Source organism: Myotis daubentonii, chromosome 6 (assembly GCF_963259705.1).
Source record: "Myotis daubentonii chromosome 6, mMyoDau2.1, whole genome shotgun sequence".
NCBI classification, from domain to species: domain Eukaryota; kingdom Metazoa; phylum Chordata; class Mammalia; order Chiroptera; family Vespertilionidae; genus Myotis; species Myotis daubentonii.
Genome location: NC_081845.1, coordinates 12241883 through 12266836, shown reverse-complemented (window position 1 = coordinate 12266836; position 24954 = coordinate 12241883). Strand labels below are relative to the sequence as shown.

At 43.8% G+C, this 24954-nt stretch overlaps 1 protein-coding gene across 1 annotated transcript in view; it reads right to left on the bottom strand.

Moving 5' to 3' along the window:
• SLC35F1 (solute carrier family 35 member F1) overlaps positions 1 to 23381 on the bottom strand; it is a 293217-nt gene extending 269836 nt beyond the window's left edge. The window contains exon 1 of the mRNA XM_059700161.1: positions 22754 to 23381. Coding sequence (XP_059556144.1) covers positions 22754 to 22914 — 161 coding nt within the window. The 5' untranslated portion in view covers positions 22915 to 23381. The remainder of the gene's footprint in view (positions 1 to 22753) is intronic.
• Positions 23382 to 24954: the final 1573 nt, after the last annotated feature.

Here is a 24954-nt window from a genome sequence, read left to right as displayed (position 1 = left end):
AATGGCATGGTCTTACAAGAAGAAAAGCCTCAATCTGTCTGAGATTTGGTTCTTCCATCATTGTTCATCTTAAATTGGGGTAAAGTTCACTTATCCGCATAGAGACCACAACAGGCTTTCAAAAGTGTTTTTTGTTTTGGGGGTTTTTGTTTTTTCGCTATTTTTGTAGGTATAGTGTTGTGGTTAAGATGACAGACTCTAAGGACAAACTGAACTCAAGTCTCAGCGTGGCTACTTGCTCTGTTGCATTGGTTTTCTTCTCTGAGACAGATAATGACTGTTGAAAAACTTGAAAATGTTTTAGGCAACAATAGTAAAAAAAAATAATAATAATGTTACTTTCCCACCTACATCAAGAGGCACCTCTTCATCCATGCTTCTAAGAAAACAATAGCAACAATGAAGCAGATAACTGCCTCCAGACATAGTTCCTGTGACGATGCTGCATGTGGTGAAGCTGGCAGGCAACTCCCACCTTCCCCACTGTGGAAATCCAGAGGGGATTCCAGAGCGAATTCCAGAGAAGCCTGGCACACTCCACTGCACCTTCTCTCCCTCTCAGCCTTCATTACATCTACCTGCAAGTGAACAATCCCTCCGCTGTAAAGATGAGCAAATGGTGTGCCAGGAAGTGACTGTGAGGAGGAAACTGGTCTTGCAAGGCGTGTCAGGCCATAAAAACTGTGAAAAATGCACTGTGTGTGTGTGGGGGGGGGGGGGGAGATCATGTTATCGCTGGCCCCAGGACAGATCATCGGATATGGCCTGGGGACCTCAACACCTGGGGGCCTTCTTGTAAGCCCACGAAAGGGGGCGGAACCATATCTGCAAGACAAAGACCCCAGAAGGTTATAAAAAGTGAAGCCCTCTGCATGTTTCTTCACTCTGATTTGGAAATTATTCCCGGAGTCCGCTAGTGTTAATAAACGGCACAGCGTCCCTCCCTTTCTCTAGGAAGCATGCTTGGTATTCTTTGGTCTTCTGCAACAACTGAACCATATGTGAATGAACAGGTTAGGGTTTAGCTATTCATCAACCATGAGCTTAGAGAGAAATGGGCCACGGGCACCGTAAAAATCAATCTGGTGATTTGAAGAACATTTTTAGGGATCATCAAAGTCAACAAGCCCCAGCTTTAGCATGCTAAATTCCTCAGACTGGGGTACTTGGAAAACCACTACCTGTACAGGACTACTGTTTTGTGTTTGTTCATTTGTTTGTTTGTTTGTTTTTGTAACAGCTTTATTAAGATACATGATAACATTGTTTGAATAAAAAAAAAAAGAGCAAACTATTTTTTGAAAGACGTTACTTTTGCAATGCAAGCAAGAATAGACTTAAGTGTGATATGTGATAGAGGCACAATGATGAGCATAACTAAATCAAATGCTTGCCAGGTTCAAACCAGCCTGGTAAGTTTCCAGCATCAAAGATAACCAAATAACAACAATAATTATAATAGCTAATGTTTACTGAATACTAACTGTAGCCAGGTGCTCACAATATATCCTCAAAGATCTCTGTGGGGTTGATATTATGATCATCTCCTTGATAGACGGGGGTATGAAGGTTTAGAAGGGGACAAAGGGTGGGGGTAAAGAACTCAAAGCCAGGCCATCTGACCCAGACCAGTGCCCTTAACCTCTATTCTGTGCCACGCCCCTTTAAAATTTTACCCCGGAGAACTCTCTGAGGACAGCACACAATGGAGTCTTTTACTCCATAATGACTTATATTCATTCACTTGCTCAAAAGCAATTACTGAGTGCCCACTGCAACAGAAATCTGTGAGGAAGTGTAGGGAGTTACTAAAAGAGATAAGCTGGGACCCTGCCCGCTAAGAAAGGAAGATAAAATTGTAGAAAGATAAGATTGGAATACAAACAACCATATTTCAAGGTGGTCTGTGACTTGCAGTTAGAAATGGTAAAGTGATGTGAGTACCAGGTTGCACCATTACCTTCCCTAAGACACCTTTGATGTTCAGGTACGTATTGGGAAGCTAATTTAGTGTTAAAGCTTGGAAAGAAGTTTGCCAAGCCCTGTGCTTTGAATCAAAGGGAAACATTTAAAATTCCATATTCAAATTCTAAATACTTTAGGGCTGGATTTCCCTTTAAACAGGCCAAGGCACTAAAAACAGTGTTCCCACAAGACAGCTTCAAGATACTTCTACAGCTGGGAAACTTAGAAAAGGCGACACCTAGTCCAGTCCAAGGAGCTATCCCCTTGGGAGTTTCCTTTCCATGGTCACATGTCAGGACGGGAGGCCAAGTGTGGCAGTGCCCTCACTCCACCTGTTCTAGTGTGGCTTCCATCATGAGGCCCTGACTTACCAACCCCCAAGCCCTCCAACCCAGAGTCTGACCTGAGACCCAGGAAGTACAACCACATGGCTAAACATTTTGGAACTAGGACTTAGCCCAAAACTACCACACAGCCCAGCCGGCGTGGCTCAGTGGTTGAGTGTCGACCTATGAACCAAGAGGTCACAGCTAGCTTCCCAGTCAGGGCACACACCCGGGGTGTGGGCTCGATCCCCAGTGTGGGGCATGCAGGAGGCAACCTATCAATGATTCTCTCTCATCGTTGATGTTTCCATCGCTCCCTCTCCCTTCCTCTCTGAAATCAATAAGAGTATATGTTTTTTAAAAGGAATACTATATAACCCAATCAAGGTCAAAGTCATTTTGTGGGATTGCTATCCGGAGGTTAAGAGCAAAGCCCCTCTCTATGGCACTTACTGAATTGGAAGATGTGAGCCCTGCCTTCCTCATGGAGAGACCCCATCTATAAAATAAAGTTCAGAGGAAATAATTAGAGCCAAGAGATGATGCAACAGCAAAGTCCTGACAACAGCCTTTTAGCCCCTGGACCCAGCTGTGCCTAAGGCCAGTCAGCTGGGAACTCCTGAGGACATGAGAACACACACCGCATCCTACCTTGAGTTAGGTTTCTGTCCCTGGGAGGAAACAAAATGATATCGACTATATCTGCTGCATAGAATGCCCCATAACAAGGCTTCAGAACCAAGCCTACACAAGGCCCCTCAGCATCTGTGAGACTTTGAGCAATTTAGCAAGCTCTCTGGCTCAGTATCTTCATCTTTAGAATGGAGATAAAGGTTTAAGAGCGTTTAACAGTATAGTAATCATAAAGCACTTGGCACAGTGACTGACACACGGCAATGCCAGTACATCTGAGGGCTACAAGAGTCACTATCACCATCATCATCGCTATCATTGTGACAGTCAATTTTATGTGTCAGCTTCTGTAGGGTATGGTGCCCAGTTATTTGGTAAAACACTAGTCTAGATGTTGCTATGAAGGTATTTACAGAGGTGCTTAACATTTACAATCAGTTGGTTTTAAGTAAAGCTGATGACCCGTAATAATGAAGATGGGTCTCATCTAATCATTTGAAGGCCTTAAGAGCAAAAACTGAGGTTTCCTGGAGAAGGAATTTTGTCTGTAACAGAAATCCTGCCTGAGTTTCCAGCCTGTTGTCCTGCCCTACAGATTCTGGACATGCCTGCCCACAACTGTGTGAGCCAATTCCTTTAAAACCTAAGAGAGGGGTCGGGGGAGAAGAGCTAGAGAGAGAGGAGCTGTCTTAACTGCTCCCAATCCCTTTGCAGGACTGGGGTTATGATCCAGAGCCCCAGAGGATGCACAGCTCCCCGAAGCAAGCCATTCGTGTATTTGATTGACTTGCCCTGCTGTTCTCCAGAAAGCAAGACAATACCAGGCTTGTCTTCATCAACGACCTAAGCATGGCATCTCATGGAGGAACAAATATCTGTGGCTCACATTGTATCCATCTCTAGCAAAAATCTGATGCATGATTAGAATTTATCAGAGGAAATAACTGCTCTGGAGGCCCAGTTCTCATCTCAGAACTGTGCGCTGTGGTGTTCTCTGAAGGCCCCATTTTTAAGTCATTATATTTCCACCAATAGATGTGGAGGGGACTTGTTTGTTTTTAAGCAATGCACAAAGAAAATTGATCGCCTCTTCCCCAACTAATCAGTATTGACATCTAAAATGATAAGCCAAGGCTCCAAGTCCAGGAATTGATCCAGACTGAGGAAGCTGAAAGCCACGCATTCTCTCTGGGAATGCAGAGACATGTCCTCCATGTGCAGCAGGAGGCCATGTCCCCTGCCCTTGCCTTCCTCCACCCACGCTCTGTGACGCTATGTCTAGCTTCTCTCTGACTTACCATCCATTTACTATGGGGCCAGGTCTGTGCTAAGCACTTCATATATTTTTCCTGGATTTTGCTTTCCCACAATCCTCTTTTCTACTCAGAAAACACAAAGCAGCATGTTTCTGGAATGAAAGGGATGAAAGTTACATATTTCTGATGAAATAGAAGAAGAGAAACCCTGCCAAATGCCTCATAAAAGCTGCAACACCTGCTGACTAAAAATAGCTGCTTACGCAGTTCCAAGGAAAAAAATCTGTTCTTTCCTTTCAAACTCTGGCTGGAGAAGTCTATCTCCATGAATCAGATCATCAGCCATTGATTAGCTTCTCTAATTAGCTCCTTTAATGAGTGCAATACAAATACAAGGCTTCTTTATAGGTGGAAGATGGAGGGAACCCAAGCCAACATGTGGCCATGCTTCAAGCAGAAATTCTGACCCCAGAATTCAAAATGTGTTGCCTATACCATAAATACAAGTCCTGCTCCCAAAGAAAATATGATAACAGCATGGTTATAATTGCTTCATCATTTTCATGTGACTCAACTCCCAAGACTGCAAAGGAACTCAGATAGAAAGCTCTTTCTCTGCCTTCATTCTTATGCCTCTTCCATACATACTTAATAGGCTAAGCATTAATTATGAGAATGGCTAGCATGTTTCAGGCAGGTCTCAAGAGCTGTAAATATATCTTATTTAATCTTCTTCAGTGGCCCTATTGGGTAGGGGTTCTTATTGTGATTTCACAGATGATGAAACTAAAGCCCAGAGAGTTTAGGTCACTTGTTGGAGGTCATGCAACTGTCACATCAAATAAAGTCAAACACTGACCACCATCATACCCATTCACCTTTCACTTACATGGTGCTTACAATCAAAACCCCTGGTTAGAGAAGGAGAAGTTAAGTGGGCATCACAATTCTCTATTTCTCTTCGCCAACCATCTCCTAGCTGGGCTCCTTGCAACCAATTTGCTGTACTCAAATTCACGGTACCTACTGCAGGCAGCCGGAGCTTATCAAAATGTAAATTGATCATGTTACTCTTCTGCTTAGAGTCTCCAATACTGCCCAATGCTCCCAAGATAAAGTACACACAACTTAGCAAACTTCCAAAACCCTGAATGATCTGGCCCCTACCTACTCCTCCAGTCTCTAACATCTCTCTCCCTCTCACAGAGCTGCAGCTATCTGAATAGATCTCATTTCCCCACACGCACCATGCTTTCACTCACAGTCTCCTAACCTGTTGCTACCTCTGCCTAGGACATTCTCTCTCTCTCTCTCTCTCTCTCTCTCTCTCTCTCTCTCTCTCTCTCATTTTCTGGCTATGTCAGTGGTTCTCAACCTTCTGGCCCTTTAAATACAGTTCCTCATATTGTGACCCAACCATAAAATTATTTTCATTGCTACTTCATAACTGTAATGTTGCTACTGTTATGAATCTTAATGTAAATATCTGATATGCAGGATGGTCTTAGGCGACCCCTGTGAAAGGGTCATTCGACCGGCAAAGGGGTTGCGACCCACAGGTTGAGAACCACTGTGCTAAGTCCTCCTCAATCTCCACTTGTCAGCTTAGCTGTCTCACGCTCAGAAGCCTTCGCCACTCCCTTATATCAGGTGATCCACAGTTCTCCGCTGTACTTTGGGAGATCTTTCACATATCCAGGGACTAACACCAGCCTGGCACAAAGCAGACTCAAAATAAATGCTTACCAAACCAATGGGGAAAAATGGATGACATGATGGGGAAGCCTATCATCCACCATACCAACCTCTGCAATACATTGTGTAATCCAGACCAGCTCAGGGTTATCAAAGGTGCCAAAAGTATGGATAGCCATGGCATCTCTCAGTCACAAGAGCCCATTCCTTCCACTCTCTGTGCAACTGCATCCTGGGAAAAACAATCTTCCATACCACAGACTGATTTAGCAAACCTGCCTCTGTTCTTCCTTGGCAGATATGTCTAGGCTGAAAGAGGTCCTGGCTGGTAGTTGTAGAAGGTCATCAGTCTCAGGGTAAAGTGAGAGAGATGTGTGTATCAGTTAAGGAAGTTCATGGCTATAAGTGAAACAAATTCTACCTCAACCTGGCCTACGCAATTAGGATATTAATAAATATCCAGTACAATAAAAGTTCAGTGACTGAGCAAGCTCCAAACATGTAGCTCGGCAGTCAGTTGCTCAATATCATCTTTAAGGATCCAACTGCTCTGTCTCTCTCTGGTCTTCTGTCCTCAGCATCATTATACAGCTGGCTTCCTTCATTATCATGGGGTAGCTGACAGTAACAGTAGCTAAACGTCTGTTTTCTTGATCAAATCCAGAAGGAAAAGAGGAATATCTTACCCCACCATCAAATGTAAGTCCTTCCCTTCCATTTGATTGGGCCAATATGGGACCTGTGCCCACTCCAAGACCAAAAATAATCTGCAGGCCGTGTAGTCCAGAAAAATGCCAAGAACTAATTGGCTTATATGAATCATCTGGGGTGAAATGGATGTACTTATAGGGGGATCGACAAGAGACTAGGAAATAAATCTCTAATGCTAAGGATAGAAAAGAAAGAGTATACTTATTTCCACCTAACAAAATTATACTTTTCTCTATTTGCTCCTGAAGATATCACATATAAATACTCCATTTTCTTTTTTTTAATATCCTATATAATAAAAGCATAGTACACAAATTGTCCCCTCAACCAAGAGTTCAACCAGGGGGCAGCGCTGGCCAGGGGAAGGGAGGGCGTACCCAGCCGGCAGCCACTAGCCACTAGGGACCCTACCAGTGCATGAATTTTGTGCACTGAGCCTCTAGTACAGCAATTCTCAACCTGTGGGTCGCGACCCCTTTGGGGGTTGAATGACCTTTTCACAGGGGTTGCCTAGGACCATCGGAAAACATATATAATTACATATTGTTTTTGTGATTAATCACTATGCTTTAATTATGTTCAATTTGTAACAATGAAAATATATCCTGCATATCAGATATTTACATTATGATTCATAACAGTAGCAAAATTACAGTTTTGAAGTAGCAACGAAAATAATTTTATGGTTGGGGGTCACCACAACATGAGGAACTGTATTAAAGGGTCACAGCATTAGGAAGGTTGAGAACCACTGCTCTAGTGTGTGTGTGTGTGTGTGTGTGTGTATGTATATGTATGTATGTATATACATATATATTCTTTTTTTCCAGAGAGGAAGGGAGAGGGAGAGAGAGATAGAAACATCAATGATGAGAGAATATCATCAATCACCTGCCTCCTGCATGCCCCACACTGGGAATCAAGCCAGCATCCCAGGCATGTGCTCCAACCAGAAATTGAACCCATGACCTCCTGGTTCATAGGTAGATGCTCAACTGCCGAGCCACGCCAGCTGGGCATACTCCATATTCTTTCTGAATGTGTGGTTCTTCTTGCTGATGCTAGCTCCTCTTCAAGTTAATCATCTTCTGCAGACATGCTTATGTTGAGTCAGCATTTGACGTTTTGTGGCTTTTGCTCACAGCGGCTATAGAAACTGCTTCATTCAACCTTTCACAAAGGCAATACAAAAGATATCAAGAATGTAAGCCCAAGGACTTCATTACTCTTTTGTATGTAGGCAGATCTTTGATAATATCATAAAGCAGAAGTTTCTATCACTTCACATTAAATAAAACATCCCGCCTTAATGATGCAACAAAGGCTGGAGGGGTGGGGGGTCGGGGGGGAAGGCTGTCACAGTTAACAACACATGGGTACTGCCCTGCTCCTCAAGGTATCACACTTGTGTGTTCTGAAACAGGAGTTTAAAAGCCAACTAGCTTTTAGCCCTAGTTGGTTTGGCTCAGTGGATAGAGTGCGGCCTGTGGACTGAAGGGTCCCAGGTTCGATTTCAGTCCAGGACACATGCTTGAGTTGCGGGCTCGATCCCCAGTGGGGGGTGTGCAGGAGGCAGCAGATCAATGATTTTCTCTCATCATTGATATTTCTCTCTCTTCCTCTCTGAAATAAATAAAAAATATATTTTAAAATAGAATTATGTTAAAAGATTTTTTTAAAAGCCAACTAGTTTTTAGAAAAAATATGTATGCTAACGTCCATTCTACTCCACTGCAGATAACTTGTCAAGTGATCCTGAGTCCATCTTTGCAGGGTTTATCTAAATATACTGAGGTATCTAATAATTCCCTGGTTGTAACTCTAATCTAATATACAGGATCTTCAACTTCTAAACTCTCCACATGGGCTGTTCGCCTCCCCCCCGCCCCCGGACACAAGCACATCGGAACCACTGCTGAAATGATTAAGCTATCGTTTTATGCTGAGATCCCAGCTCATGACGAATGAACACAATATATATGCTTTAGAAATAAACTTCATTTGATTTGTCAGGAGATCTTTATTGTCATGTATAATCACATACCATAAGAGCTGGACAGGGAATTAATGACCATGTATTTCAAATGACTTGTCAAAATTCTCATAGCTGTCACAGATACATTCTCAATGATTTATTGACCAATACCTCTGAAAATCTTCTAGTGAAGTGATACCTGATCCTGCTGATAGAAAGTCCTAGACATACTTCAAAGACAGCAAAGTTGGTCTCTGGTGGTCTCCCATGCTTGTGTGTTCTCCTCTAGCCCAAAAGGCTAAAAGCTTTCACGTGGTACCACTTTTCCCAATGTAAAAATCCAGCAGACCTGCCATGATGGCCAAGAGCCCATGTTCCAAAGATGCCTGTAAGCAGTGCTCCACCCTTCATTGTGCTTGATTTCAACTCTTAAAAGGAAAGCAATCTAGTTGGTTGACGGAATAATAACTGATGAGCTAGATTAAAATATACTTCAGAGCATAAACCCAACCTTCTATGTGTTTGTACCCCCTAACCGCACTGAGGACTATGCTTTCCTTGCGGCAGGCATGCAAAGGATATAAATCTAATCCTGTTTAATTTTCCCAGGTTGATGTATTTAAAGATGAAATTTTACTCAAATTAATGTTTAACTGGAAGAAATTATCTAGGAAGATATTTATGAACAGGAATAAAAAATATTCTTCCTTCTCCTCGCTTACTTTGAGCTACTTACTACCATGACCTTCTTACTTCTCCTTCCCAGACCACCATAAGTACATCATTAACTCATTAAACAAGTATTAGCAACATCTATTATGTTCAACAGCCATGCTGGGCACTGGACAGAAAACACTAAACAAGCTAGACGTGGGCACTATTTTCATGTAGCTTTCTTGGCAATCGGTTTCCTTCTGCACTATTTTTTCCTGGGCATTTTAGCTGCCACAGATGATGATGATGATGATGATGATGATGATGATGATGATGATGACGACGACGACGGCGACTTTGAGCAGGGCTTTCTATATGTCAGATTCTGTTCTACATGCTACACAGTCCTTACAACCTATGAACAGATGAGAAAGGAAAGCCTCCAAGACCAGAAAAGTAAGTTGTTAAATGAACAAGGCAGTCTAGATGCTAAACTAGCCTTATTCTTAACCTCTGCTGCCTATAATGAGCATTAAGTGCCTTTTATTTTCATTTCTACAATGGGTTATCCCATGGGAAATTTCTTAAAAGATAGAATGGAAAACTTTCTATTAGGAAAAGAGGTTGATAGAAATGTCTGTTGAGTTTTAAAAGTATGAATAGGACTTACACAGCACACGGCAATTTTTGTCCTAACTCTGGCACCGTTCAAATTATCTTTCTATACCTCTTTATATCTTCTACCTTCCATAGATCAATTTTTAATTAAAATTAAATTCACTGCGTTTTAAAACTCTGTGCCAATCACTATCACATACATTATTTGATCATAAAAATCAGAGAACATTAACTTGCTGAAAATAATTTCTCCTTTTGAAAGGGCCACTAGAAGATCATTTGTCCCTTCATCAACAAATATTTATTGAGCACCTACTTTATGCCATGTTCTGTGTGAGATGTTGGGTAGAGGATACCCTGTGAAGTAACAACTCATTGGGAGGGTTCAGAGAAGTAACTAATGCTGACTGTGAATGACAGAAAATAGCCTGAATATGGAAGGGGCATCTAACCCAGACTTGGGGGTTGGGTCAGAAGGTTGTCAAAAACATAGGTGTCTTTGTATTTCTGTTGAAGAGTTACAAAATCCTGTAGACTGAGCTTCTATATCACAATTTATCTTTAGAGAATACTCTACAGCAATCATAGGTCAGTCTAGCAGCATCTTAAAATTGAGGATCAAGGCTTTATGATGACATTCACTGCCTACTTTATTCATTTCTTAAATCCAAAATACTTCTACAGAGAAAATTAATAATTCACCAAAATGGGAATTTTGACTCAGAATAAGGGTGCCTTTGATTCATTAACATGCCACATGCCTTCTGTGACTTTTTTCTTTTTTCACTTGCTAGCATTTCCCTTAGAAGTGTCAGGAATCAACATCCTATGCCTCATGAAGCCAAGAACTTTAATGTTTAAAATAGCAGAGCAATACTAGAAATACAAGGGTAGTTCTCTGTGAGGCTTCCCTCCCTAACACTCCACCACCACCTACCCCCGCCCCGACTCCCCAGCATTTCATTTCCTTATTATTTCATTTTAAAACGTCTTTATTTCTTGCGTATATCTTGTGTATGTCTTATCCCCCCCGCCCCCAAAGAGTTTGTGGTAGAGCATATCAAGTTGTGAAAATTTCTTTTTAGAGAAAGAATGTATCATAGACTTTGGCTCGTTCACTGGCTTCTCCAATAGAAACTAAAAAAGAAGAGAATCCTCAGGTTTCCAAATCCAATGAACTGCTTTGTAGCTGTGAAAATGGAAAATGGGAAAATGACAACTGTGTTAAGAATTTTTGTTGTTATATCTCAATTCATCAACCCATAGCCCACCGAATTGCAGTTCCTGGTACACTGGTCCATTCTGCGTGCATTCTCATCTGCATCCTTTCAGAATCACCATTTTCTTTGACAAATTGATGATCCCAAATGAGTACGCTGATACCCATTGTTGTAAATGCTTTAAATGGTGCTTTTCGTCTGTCATCACTGAAGGCATATTCTCAGGTCACAATTAACTTTGAGGCTAGGGAGGTAGTAATTACAGTCTCCTTTGCATTGGAAGCAAATGAGTCCATTTATCAGCATTAGAGTCGCAAATGATCAATTTTCTAAAACTAGTGCAAGCAAGGTCCTCATTGCCTATACTTCTTTAGGCTTGAGAGCACCCAACTTTCATTAAGAAAGATCAATCCAAAATGCATGTATCCCATTAGGGACAGGAAATAAATGGGAAGCATCAAGGAAGGGAGAAAAAAAAATTTTAATAAAGAAGAATTTTTCCTGAAAAGCACTAAAATCACACAAATTGTTAGAACCAGAGAAGGTAAAAGAGAGTAAAATTTTAAAGTCAGGTCACCGGGCTCATTATCGCCTGGAGCTGAAACGTAACAAAACTATATATGGCTCAGGACAATAGGGGGACAAATCCTTACGGGGTGGCTGTTCCATTGGTGCTTTCACACTTGCAGATTCAGCTAGCTCCGAATAGTTTTATTTTCATTTCATAAGTGACACCAATTCAATGTGGCTTCAAAATAAAACATTAAAAAACAAAGCATTCTTCTTGAACCAACTCTGAGCAAAAAATAAATAAATAAAAGCATGGTGAGGAAATTTGAGGACTATCTTCAAATAAGGAAGACAAATTATTCCAAATGGAAAACTATTCTCTACCTATCTGTATGTGTGTGTGGCGGGGGGGGGGGGGGGGGGAAGATGCAGAATAAGACAAAAACAGACAGTCAAATAGATCATTACCAATAATATATACTACTTGGGAAATAATATACAGTATTAGATAGATAGATAGATAGATAGATAGATAGATAGATAGATAGACTCAGATCAGACACACACATATATATCCTCAGAAAGATTCAGAGAGGAAAAGTAGGAGACAAGTAGGTCAAGATGCCATGGATCAATCATCTTCATTTGTCTCTTGTCTGAGAACTCATATATTTCTGAGACAGTAATGACCCCAGACATTATGATGACATTTCGCGGCATGGTGAAGGGTGGCTGAGGGTGGTTTGTTAACCCAACCTCTCCATCAGCAGACGGGATCAGTACAAGTAAACACGCAATCTTTGTAAAGACTGTGTTCTTGCTCTGCAAACTCAGCTTCAAGTCTAGTACCCTGACCCTGCTTCCAACCAAATGGGTGCTCCCCCGTCTCCTCTGGCAATTCCGGAGCCATCAGTGACTGAAATAGCCAAACATGAACTTCATTCCCACGCTCTGGGTGATGGCAGTGTTCAGTGTTCCTTTGGTTGGTTTTGTGATGTTTCAGACTTACTCGTAACTAGTTAAAACTGGACTCACACTATTTTCAAGGACAGATACCTCCTTTTAACGACTTGAAGGCCGCTCACCCAGCTTGGCAGTACTGGTGGGAAAACAGTTAACTCTGTGAAGCTGCGACTATCCTTTCTGGGCTATCTGACCACACACACCCTCCAGCACAGACCTCCCGCTTCCCACCCTCTGTTCTCCCACCACGCACTTCCCTGCCAACTCATAAGCCCCCCTGTTGTCCAGCGGTCACCCCACCCTGGGATTTTCCGCCGCCGCTCACTGCCCACCAGTGTGCAGAGGTCTGTAAGGCTATCTGTGGAGGACAGGCCCTCTCTGAAAGCACAGTGCCCCCCAGCCGGCAGCAGCACCCAGCGAGGCACAGAGACTCCAGCCATCCCTGGGAACCCATCGTCACAAAGAGCTCCTCTGATCCCGATAGCATCTGGGCTCCCGCTCATTAGCACATTAAAGCTGCTCTGTCCCTTCCTCTGAGCTGCTCTGTCTGCCCACGGCCGGCCTCTGTGGAGCCTTTGAGCCCGGGCTCATTTTGAAAGCTCTCCAGTTCAAGAGGCACCAACCCTTCCCCGAAGCCTGTCAAACTCTCCTTTACAAACCACAGGTACCTTCGAAGCACCATCACTCAGGGCCACGATCGGACAGCCGGACCACATGCCTTCTGCCCAATCAGGCGTCCCAAGACGAGGCTTGCTGAAGACAAAACCAGTTTAAATATATGTAGTTTTCAAAAAAGAAACACATGGAAGTCCACAGACTTGTGCCTTGTTCACAGATGGGCGGGTTTCACTTCAGAATCTGACAAGCTCATGAGAAAAACGACGGGACCAGAACAGTGCCTGCACCCAAGTCCTCTGTGTGCTGGGGGCCCTGGTCAGCATTTATCACCGGCCTGGTGACAGCCCACAGCCAGGAAAACCGGGCTCTCGTTTTAATTGTGTGACCAGGATCACAATTGCACACTGACTGCTTGGCAGTTTTCCAAGCCCTCTTCCAGATGTTATTTCATTTAAAAATCCCAAAAAATGCAATGGCAAATGAAGGGCTAGGATTATTTTAACTGGTTAACAAATAAGAAAATTGAGACCTCCCACCCCCAAAAAAATCAGTTGCCTGAGACAAAACATATCACATTCTGAAGGGGACAGACACTATCACTCCAATGGCCCAGATGCAAAACCTCTAACTGACTTTTAATTCCCCCGTCTTTCTCCCACACTCCACTCCCAAATATAATCAGAACCAAAATCCTCCTGGGCTCCCTTAAATATGTCCTACAGCAATGTCCTCACTTTTCCACCCTAACTGGTTTGCGCAGTGGTTAGAGCATCAGCCCCCGAACTGAAGGGTCTCAGGTTCGATTCCCAGTCAAGGGCATGTAGCTCGGTCAAGGGCACATATATCAATTGCAGGCTTGGTCCCCAGCCTCAGCTGGAGCATGTACTGGAGGCAATCGATGTGTCTCTCTCACATCAATGTTTCTCTCTCCCCGACCCTCCTCCTTCCACTCTATCTGAAAATCAGTGGAAAAAAATATCCTCAAGTGAGGATTTAAATATCCTATATAATAAAGAGCTAATATGCTAATTAGACCAAACAGCAGAACCACCGTCCAGACGACCTTCCAGACAAAGCCAGGGCTGAGAGGGCCGGCTGAGGCTGCGAGGGCTGGCTGAGGTAGCTGGGGCTGTGAGGACCCAGCCCTTTGCATGAATTTCATGCACCAGACCTCTAATAGATATATATATATAGGTATATAGATATATAGATATATAGATATCCTCACTTTTTCATAGCTGAATTCACTAATGGTCCTTGCTTGGGCCAGGCCTGTTTCTGAGTCAGCCCTTTCCAAGACCTATTCTGAGCAGCAGTAGCTTCTTTCTGCCCATCCCATCCCAACCTCGTCCCCACCACAAATGTCAATAAGCACATAACACTGCCCTGAAATCCTACTCTACTTCTTTGGTGTATATCCTTTCAGACTCTTCAAAAGGACAAATTCCCACTTCTCTCCGTATAATTATCCTACCCCTCTCCCATCACCTACACCAGTGGTCGGCAAACTCATTAGTCAACAGAGCCAAATATCAACAGCACAACGATTGAAATTTCTTTTGAGAGCCAAATTTTTTAAACTTAAACTGTATAGGTAGGTACATTGTTATTAACTTAATTAGGGTACTCCTAAGGCTTAGGAAGAGCCACACTCAAGAGGCCAAAGAGCCGCATGTGGCTCGCGAGCCGCAGTTTGCCGACCGTGGACCTACACCATCACCCTCATTGAGACCCTTGCTCAGAATTCACAGAAAAGGAGAAGCCACTTGCCAGGAACAGCCTTTTATTGCCACCACCAAACCTACCAGTTACCTTCACTTAGACCCACACTTCTGTGCCTCCCCTCCTGTATGAGGAAGGGTGCCCTGGCTTCTCCCAGTGGCCACCGGCCCTCTGCATTATCCCCTCTGTTAAAAGAGTCTCCCTTTACTTTGCTCCTGGTTAAGGCAAAACATCACAAAAGTTACGTTTTGAACCCTCACCTCAGGTTCCCTCCCCGAACCATTCCATCCAGGTTCCATCGGCACCGCCACTCTGAACCTGTGCTTGTCATGGCCCCCAAGGTTCTCTGATCATTTCTCTGCCCTTGATTACTCAGCACAGCCAACTGCTTCTTTCCTCCCTCTTAAAACCCTTCCTTCCTTTGGCTTCTGAACACCACCCTGTCCTGTTCTCCCTCCTACTTCACACCCCTCCTTCTCCAGTTCCTTAGCTGGGTCCTCCTCCTCTATTTGACTCGGAAGTTGGTGTACTCACCAGATTGGGACCCCTCTTCTCCTCTGTCCACACAAGACCACCCCTAGTGACTCCTAAATCCAAATCCCTAGCCCCTGACTTCTCCCCAGAAGAAACTCTTTATTTTCTACTCACAAGCATGTTCCTCTCCCAGTCTTCCCCATCTCACATAATGGTACCATTACTCACCCGATTTCTCAAGCCCAAGAAACTGGAATTTTTCTTTATTCTTTCCTTCAGCAGCCTCATCAAATCACTCATCCAGCCCCTTGGGTTGCATCTCTCAATGCAAATCACTGTGAACCAATCATTTCTCTCCACCTCCATTACTCCCTCCAACATCCTTCCTCCAGCAGCCACTTACCTGTCCTACAATCCACTCTCCAACAGCAGCCAGGGTGCTCTTTTCAAAATACTAACCAGATGATTCCTCTGCTAAAACCTTCATTACTCCCTATTCCACTTAGAATAAAACCCAAGCTCCTCTCTTGGCCTACAGGCCTAGCTTTGCATTATAGTGGAAAGTGCTACCCCTCAGGGTTTACAAACAAGGGTCAGTGTGCGTGGCCGGACAGCTGGTATGGCTTCACTTCTAGCTCTGAGGGGCACAGAGTTGGATCTATTCAGCAATTCAACAAACAATTATTGAGCAGGTAAGACACACCATCTTGCTATTGTGGATACTTCAGGGAATAAGACATGAAGGCTCCACTCTTATGGAGGCTACATTCTAGTTGGTGGCAGGCAATAAACAAATATATAAGGAAGATATTCAATTGTGCTAAATACTATACAGGGAATTAAAGTGGGGTGATGTGATAGAGAGGTAATGGGTGGTACTTGCTTATTTCACTTAGCGTATGCTCTCCAGGTCCATCCATGCTGTCGCAAAGGATAAGATTTCCTTCTTTTTTATGGCTGAGAGGTATTCCATTGTGTAAATATAGCACAGCCTTTTTATCCACTCATCTACTGATGAATACTTGGGCTGCTTCCAAATTTTGGCTACTGCAATGAACACAGGGGTGCAGATATTCTTTCAAGCTAGTGTTTTAGGTTTCTTTGGATATATCCCCAGATGTGGAATCCCTGGGTCACAATGAAGTTCCATTTTTAATTGTTTGAGGTAACTCTACACTGCTTTCCACAGTGGCTACACCAGTCTACATTCCTAACAAATGTGCATAAGGGATCCTTTTCTCCATTCTTGTCAACACTTGTTTGTTCATTTATTGTGGTTTTAATTTGCATTTTTTCTGATTATTAGTGACGTTGAGCATCTTTTCATATGTCTATTGGTCAGCTGTATGTCTTCTTTGGAGAAGTATCTATTCAGATCTTTGCCCACTTTTTAATTGCATTGTTTGTTTTTCATGTCGAGGTTTGTAAGTCCTTTATAAATTTTGGATATTAACCCCTTATCAGATGTATCATTGGCAAATATATTTTCCCATTCAGTGCATTCTTTTTTCATTTTGCTGATGGTTTCCTTTGCTGTGAAAAAGCTCTTTAGTTTGATGTAGTCTAATTTGTTTACTTTTTCTTTTGTTTCCCTTGCCCGAGGAGATATACCAGAAAAAAATGTTGCTACAAGAAATGTCCGAGATTTTACTGCCTACGTTTTCTTCTAGGATTTTTATGGATTTTAGTCTATCATTTAAGTCTTTAATCCATTTTGAGTTTATTCTCTGGTTTCATTTTTTGCACGTATCTTTCCAATATTCCCAACACCATTTATTGAATAGACAATCTTTACCCCACTGTATCTCTTCCCTTCCTTTGTCAACTATTAATATAACCCAACTATAAAGGCATGGGTTCTCTATTTCTGGGATCTCTATTCTGTTCCATTGATCTATATATCCGGAAAACAGAATCTTTAAGCAATACCTGCACATTCATTTCATTGCAGCTTTATTCACAATAGTCAAGAAAGGGAAGCAATCTAAATGTCCACCAACAGATAAATGGATAAAGAAAATGTGGTTTATACATAAACGGAATATTATTTAGCCTTAAAAAAGAAACTCTGCCATTTGTGAAAATGTGGATGAAACTTGGGGACATTATGCTAAGTAAAATAAGCAAGTCACAAAAAGACAAACACTGCACGATTTCATTTATATGAGGTATCTAAACTAGCCAAACCCTCTTAGAAACAGAAAGTAGAATGCTGGTTGCCAGGTTCGGTGGGGAAAGGGAAAAGAGAAGTTGTTGTTCAATGAGTATAGAGTTCCAGTTTTACAAGATGAAAAACTTCTAGAGATTTGTTACATAACAATGCATATAGTTAACACTGCACTCCTTTACACTTAAAAGTGTTTAAGATAGTAAATTTTATGGGGTATTTATTTCCATGTGTCTATTGGAGTTTGACTTCCAAAGCATACTGTTTTTGGAAACATAATCAAGAATTAATGTGCTTGAACAATATGCAGTGAATGCTCATTGGCCTGAACTTGAATGAGAAAGATAAACTAAAACCTGATAGTGGTACTTTCATATTCTGCATTCTACTTATATGGGAAATGACAAATAAATAGTAAATCAGCTCCTGTATTGGGCACCCAACTGAAATTCCTATATCATCTACATCTATAGCAAGGTAGAGTAAAAAATAGACTTCTATTATGATGACCCTTAAGCACTGAAGGATCTTAAGCGTTTCAAGTAAAGCTAAAAAAAAATACACTAAGATATGTCTATTTTATTACACATTAATTACTTGGACATGCATCATCTTTAATATAAACATGCATCTCTCCAAGCCTTGTGCATTAAAATGAAAATACTTGATGATCTTTTATTTTTGTAATTTTGTCCTTGAGTTAAAAATAAATGCACCCTTCAGACATCCTTTGTTTACTACTGATCTTAGAAATGTCTGTTTTTAATCACACCATCCAGTTCCATTTGGCATATTTTGTATCAGTTATGCTCATTACTACTTGATCTTCCCCTTTCGTTTTGACATCTGTTAAAAGGAGCAGCTTGAGGAAGAGCCTCACTACCAATTTTTTTAACAAAAGCTTTCCCATTTGACAAAAAGGGGGTCATATAAATTATATGTCTTTATCAACTGTATCTAATAGTTAGTTCAAGCAGAGCCCGGTTCCCTAAAAGCAATTTTGCTGGTTCACCATGTTCGGCCCACCTTAATAAATGATGCAGAAAAGCGATATATACATATGGTAACTTCCTGCATAGACGCTGGTTTTATGTAGGCTTGCTACCAACTCTCTAATGTAGTCTCCTTACTGCTCCTTGGTCTTCAACTTTTTTAAAGTTTCAGAAATTTGAAAATTGATCAAAATAAATCAAGATGTACGTCGGCAATAAATCAGTTAGTTCCAAATCAAATGAATAGATAACCCGGTGTCACACTATTGGTTCCATTCTAATGATTAGACATCCCCACTACAAGACTCAAAAAGGCAGAAATCCTTTATAACGAGAGACATCCCAATGTATCTCTTAGTGGGAAGAAAGTGGATCAAAACTAGAACTTCATAGTTATTTTTATTAGTATTTGAAAATAATGTTCAGGTGGGAAAAGATAAATAAAACTATGCACATACAAAACACAAAAGGAGCCGAAACCGGTTTGGCTCAGTGGATAGAGCGTCGGCCTGCGGACTGAAGGGTCCCAGGTTCAATTCCGGTCAAGGGCATGTACCTGGGTTGCGGGCATATCCCCAGTGGGAGATGTGCAGGAGGCAGCTGATCGATGTTTCTCTCTCATCGATGTTTCTAACTCTCTATCTCTCTCCCTTCCTCTCTGTAAAAAATCAATAAAATATATAAAAAAAAAAACACAAAAGGAGCTGTCACCCGTTTTCATAACCATTCATTAAGTAATCATTTTAGAGGAGAAAATATTTGGATACTATACACTTCAGTATCTGCTTCTGTATGTTTGTAAAAAATCTACAGGTATCAGCAGTTTCTGTGAGAGGGTCGTCATATGTCGCCCTTGAAGTATTTTCTTATTTTGTCATATCTTGCTTGCCCATGGCAGGGTAATAAATACTGTTCTACACTAAGGAATATTTAAAGAAGAGTTTACCGTATGTTTTCCTTGTTCAAACCAATAGATTATTCTAAATCTATGGAAACTGAGGAAGTAACAATGTCCCCACATTTAAGTCATCTTGTATATCTCTTGCATTTCACTGCCAAAACAATTTTGAATAGAATGGGGTGTGGGGGGGGGGGAGGAGATGCCCAATTGTCATGTACAAAATGCAGCCTCCCAAGTTTACAAGCCTTTAAAGAGGGGGGAAATAAATGATGCAGGATAATGTGAGACAGATTTCATTAAGGTAACACTACACTTTCATTCTAAGCTTCTTGAGAACAAGTACTTTTAATTAATTATTAATCAGTACTTCTCTCTGTATCTGTTCCTAGGTAGATGTGATATAGCTAGCATATGTGTTTCCATGTCTTCCTCTTGGTTGGCAGGAAGCTATTACTATAGACTATGGCGAGTAGCAGGTGTTCACCAGGAGTGCATTGCTCACATCTAACACTCCTCATCTGATTGTACCATCATCCTCTGCTCTCAGCACTGCCCCTTTGGCCCAAGGGGAGTCTAAGAGCTAACAGTGGTACAAAGCCCCATTCCAACAATGAAGTGACTCCACTGGCCAGCTCACAGCAACAGAACACTGCCAACTATACATTGGCATGCCTAAAGTTGGAGGGACGTGTTTTTATATTGGCTCCAGATCTGCAGCCTCACTCTCTGCTAGCAGCGAAGTTGTTGCATGCCAGAGGTAGACAAAAGGAAACAACTGAAGCCCAGAAGACTGAATTGACAGGGCAATGCAGGCAAAGGAAACAGACGTATTAAGGAAAAACGGAAGAGAAGAAGGAGAAGAAAAAGTGATGGTAAACTTTTAGAATATGAACAAAGATGCTTATGGTTTGGCCACAAAGAGCCAGCCTTATCATCGTTACTGATTTACCCAACACAACTGGATGGTTCAAACCAGGAAGGAACCACACCTAAGCGCTGGCACAGGAGCTCTGAAATTCACTCTCCCCCACACTCCTGAGCCCAGTCACTCCGCAGCCACTACTAACTCTGCCTCCTGTTGAACTAATCCTGGCTCAAAAGCCAAGCACATCAGCATGCTAACAAAATTATCCCAGCAAGGCTTGTACATGTATTCTAATTTTTTTTCAGTCTCCTTCTCAAAGGTGGTCCTCCTCAAAAGAAATATTTTCTTATCTTTTAAGGATAAGAAAAGACTGTTCACTCAATACAAAATATTATATTGAACACTCGGAAGAACTCTGAAAGACAATTAAATATTTTAGTGGAAGTCTAGAGACTATAACCCTAAGGTTCCATTCACAGATGTACCTGTGGTTAAATGTTATGGACCCAACCTTTCGGCCTCAGTTCCTCCTCTATAAATTAGGAATAGTTAGAATCATATCACAGATCACCGAAGGCTTAATGAAACACAAAGGTCTATCCATGATGTACCATGACTTAGCTTAATTTGCTTATGATTTTCCCCAGACCCAACGCAGACAACAGAAATGAGTTGAATAAATGAATTCGTGTCAAGTCTCAAAACTATGTTAAGAGCGGTAAGAAAAGGATTACAAAACCCATTTGGCAACTGAGGTCCAAGCTGATGAACAGCTCTGCCCCAAGCCACATGGCTAGTTAGTGGTGGAGAAATGATGACAACCCAAGCCCCCTCACTCCTACTTCCGTGATCTTGTCAGTCTGGACTTTAAGCTTCCTTAAATATCAAGAAATAACCTGCACGGAATCAATAAGGCGTTATAATCAAGCAAAGATAAATGAGTCATTGCACCATTTTTCAGTTTGATGCGAGAAATGAATAACTAGCATGTTCTGCTTAAAACTTTAAACAGCTAATGCCAAGACATTTACAATTTAAAAACGCACAGGTAATCATAAAGAATAGGAAACCCACATAATGTGTACTGAGCCAGCATCCTCTTGACTTTGTCTGCTCATTAGCTTTTAAGTGTAATATTTTGGAAGGCGTCATTCTAAGCTACAAACCAAAGTGAAGTGAAGGCTTGCCTTTCTAGTACCAAGCCAGGTCTCCCTTCAGAGTGAATGTCTTCTTGTTTGCTAATGAACAGAAACATACGAAGCCCCCACAAGGAAGCTAATATGCATGTTCAGTCTTCACAGGGGACTCTTGAATGGTTTGGATTTGATATAAGTAAATTAAACCCTACTCTTAAAAGAAAGAGGTTTTTCAAGCTTCTATTTCTGCACATATTTTGTGCTCCCTCTAGAGCTTGTAGCCTCAAAGAGCTCAATGTCAATTTCTTGGAGAATCTCAATTACCCAAACCAGCGCCACACAGAAACCTGTAAGAACAGAACCACCTTAAGAGTTACCCCTACCGACGCATGGCAGCGCGCACACGCACCCAAATAAAGACACACAAAACCAATTCTCTACGCGATGTTTAAGTGTCAGTTCTTCAACCACTTCAAGTTCCTTAAGTAGCAAAAGTCCCTTTCACATCACAGCCGAGTTAGGGGCGCCAAGAGGGGGCCCCCTCTTCCCGTCAGCCAGGTTCTCAGCCTGACACGCCTGGTCCTGGGTTCCCGTACTGCGCAGATTCCAGCACTGGAAGTGCGGGCGCCAGCGTTTGCCTCCGGCTGCAGCCGGCTTGGCGATACCCTGGCGCCTCCGTCGCACACCCTTCCCGCAACATTTCTGCACTTTGCGTGGGTCGGATCCAGGCCTCCCTCCCCTGCTACCAGCCAGCCGGAGTGGCAGTGGCAACTGAAGTGTCGGGCAGAAGTGGGTCCTCCACCTGCCCGCCAGGACTGTCGCTGCCACCCCATCCCTGGCAAGTGTGTGTGTGTGGCGGGGGGGGGGGGGGGGGGGGGGGCGATCAGAGACAACCAGGCGGGGCTGGCGACAGTGGAGGCCGCGACTTCCACGCCATTCGGGAGCCCCACGCCTTCCCGCCTCCGCCCCGGCCACCCCCGGGGTCCCCTCCGGCCCTTGAGCGTCAAGCTGGGGTGTGAGTGGGAAAGGGAAGGGAGGCAACACGCGCGAGCGGGGGCGTGAGTGGGGCGACACCCAGCCCCGGGCAGGCAAACCCCGCCCCTCCCCGAACTCCGAGGACCAGCGGGCGGCCGGGGCTCCCAGGCTCGCTCCGGGGTCTGGGACAAAGCTCCCTCCGCGGCCTCCGGGCGAGCGCGGGGCCCCTCTGTTCTCTTCTGTCTCCCCGGCCGCCACTCTGCCTCCGTCCCCCAGGGCCTTTGGTCCGCCCTGGGGGCCGAGGGGACCCCGGGTGGGGCCGAGGGGGGCTCCCGGGTCCGCGCCCGCAGCCCTGCCCCGCGCCCGCCGCCGCTCACCTGTTCAGCACTTTGCGGAGCCGCTGGCGCACGCCGGCCCGGGAGGAGGCGGACAGGCTGCCGCCGCCCTCCGCCGGCAGGTTCTCGATGGTGGTCACCACATGGTTCGGCAGGGCGGGCAGCGGCTGCGGCGGCTGCGGCGCCGGCTCCGGGGGGATCATCGCGGCGGCGGCGGCGGCGATCAGAACGCAGCCCAGCACATCGTGCGCCGGGTCCGGGCGGGGAAGGCGCGGAGGACCAGGCGGGTGGCGGCGGGGGAGGCGGTCCTGCCGGCGGAGAAGCGAGGAGGGGAGGCACCCCCGGCTACGGCCGCTGCGCCGCCACCGCCCAGCCCGCCGCTCACTCCTTCCCAGTCCCGGGGCGCCCTCGCTCCGCCGCCGGCCCTGGCTCTCCCCGACACGCTCCCCAAGTCCTGGCGCGCCCCGCCAAGTGGCCGTGCCAGGTGGCGCGCAGGGACGCGGAGCTGCCCGTGGTCTCGGAAGACTCCCGGGGAGCGAGGGGCTGGGGCTCCGGCTTCGCCGGCTCGCCCCGTGCCCAGGTCTCCTCTGGGCGAGTGTCTCCGGCGCCTGTGCCCGCTCTGGTCTCGTGGCTCACGGAGTGAGAGCCCGAGAGTGAACCCCCGAGCGGGAGGGGCGCCGCAGCGGCAGCGGGGAGAGGGGGGCCGGGGCGGGGGGCGCGCGCGTCCTGTTCTCGCCAGAGGGCGCTCCAGAGGTGCCTCGGTAGCGCTCACTGTGAATGGTCTTTCCTCCTCTGGTTCAGCTGACATCGCCTTATTGTTCACAAACTGCCACAGGAGTCACTCCTGCGGGAAGCCTTCCCTGACCCTGTGGCCCCTTAGATGACCCCATAGAGCAATCACTGCACTCCCTGTCTGCACCGAACAGCATCCAGCATCGTGCTCCTCTGCGTTCCTCTGTAGGCTGCAGGCTCCGTGCGCTACAGCACCTTGTCTCCTTCAACTTCTATCCCATCGCTTAGTCTGGTGTCTGGCATGGAATAAGCACTTGTCAAATGATTGACTGACAATGAAGAAATGGACTTAGAAATTTGTCCTACATATTCTCAAGAAATCAAGTACTGTTAAAAATAGATAGATGATAGATAGATAGATAGATAGATAGATAGATAGATAGATAGATAGATAGATGATAGATAGCCCGGCCAACATGACTCAGTGGTAGAGTGTCAACCTATAAACCAGGAGGTCAGGGCATATGCCTAGGTTGTGAGCTTAATCCCCAGTGTGGGGCGTGCAGGAGGCAGCCAATCAGTGATTCTCTTTCATCATTGATGCCTCTCTCTATCTCTTTTCCCCTCTCCTTTCCTCTCTGAAATCAATATATATTGACAAAGCCCTACCTACTAGACAGACTTCATCTAAAGTTAGAGGGGGAAAGCTGATATACTTGTAGAAGGAAATCTCTACTGAACAAAATATATTGCCTACCCAAGCTAGAAAACACTTTAAGAAAAGGTCAAGAGCTTCTAGAAAGTAATGTAGCGAACATTTTATTCAAACATAAATTGTTCCTATAAATCTTGACTATCTTGTATATTTTTACTGTCCTAGGCATAAGTAAATGACTCATTCACAGAAGGAGGCTTATAGAAAGTTTATTATATTCAGATATTCTTTGTCTATATCAGGGGTGGGCAAACTTTTTGACTCGAGGGCCACAATGGGTTCTTAAACTGGACCAGAGGGCCAGAACAAAAGCATGGATGGAGTGTTTGTGTGAACTAATATAAATTCAAAGTAAACATCATTACATAAAAGGGTACAGTCCTTTTTTTTTTTTTTTAGTTTTATTCATTTCAAACGGGCAGGCCGTAGTTTGCCCACGGCTGGTCTATATCTTGAGAACAAAGAGCTATGCAATGTTATATTTGTAATTCAGATAACCAGGCAAAATAAAAAGGTGAGTTAAGCAATTATTTGGTAAAAGAAATCGATATAGAGCAGGTTCATAATTGAACCCCCCAAAATATCTTTTTTATTCAGTGAAGCAGAGTATATTTTAATAATGCATGATTTGAATATAAAATTCTGTATGAACACTATTTGATAGCAAGGGCATGAGTTATTTTTTAAAATTGTTTTGTTTTAGCTTTGGAAAGCTTTGCAGTTTGTTCCTCACAAATTTAAAATCTTTATGTGTTTCCTCTTGGCTACTACTACATGGAACTTGCCATTGTGAGCA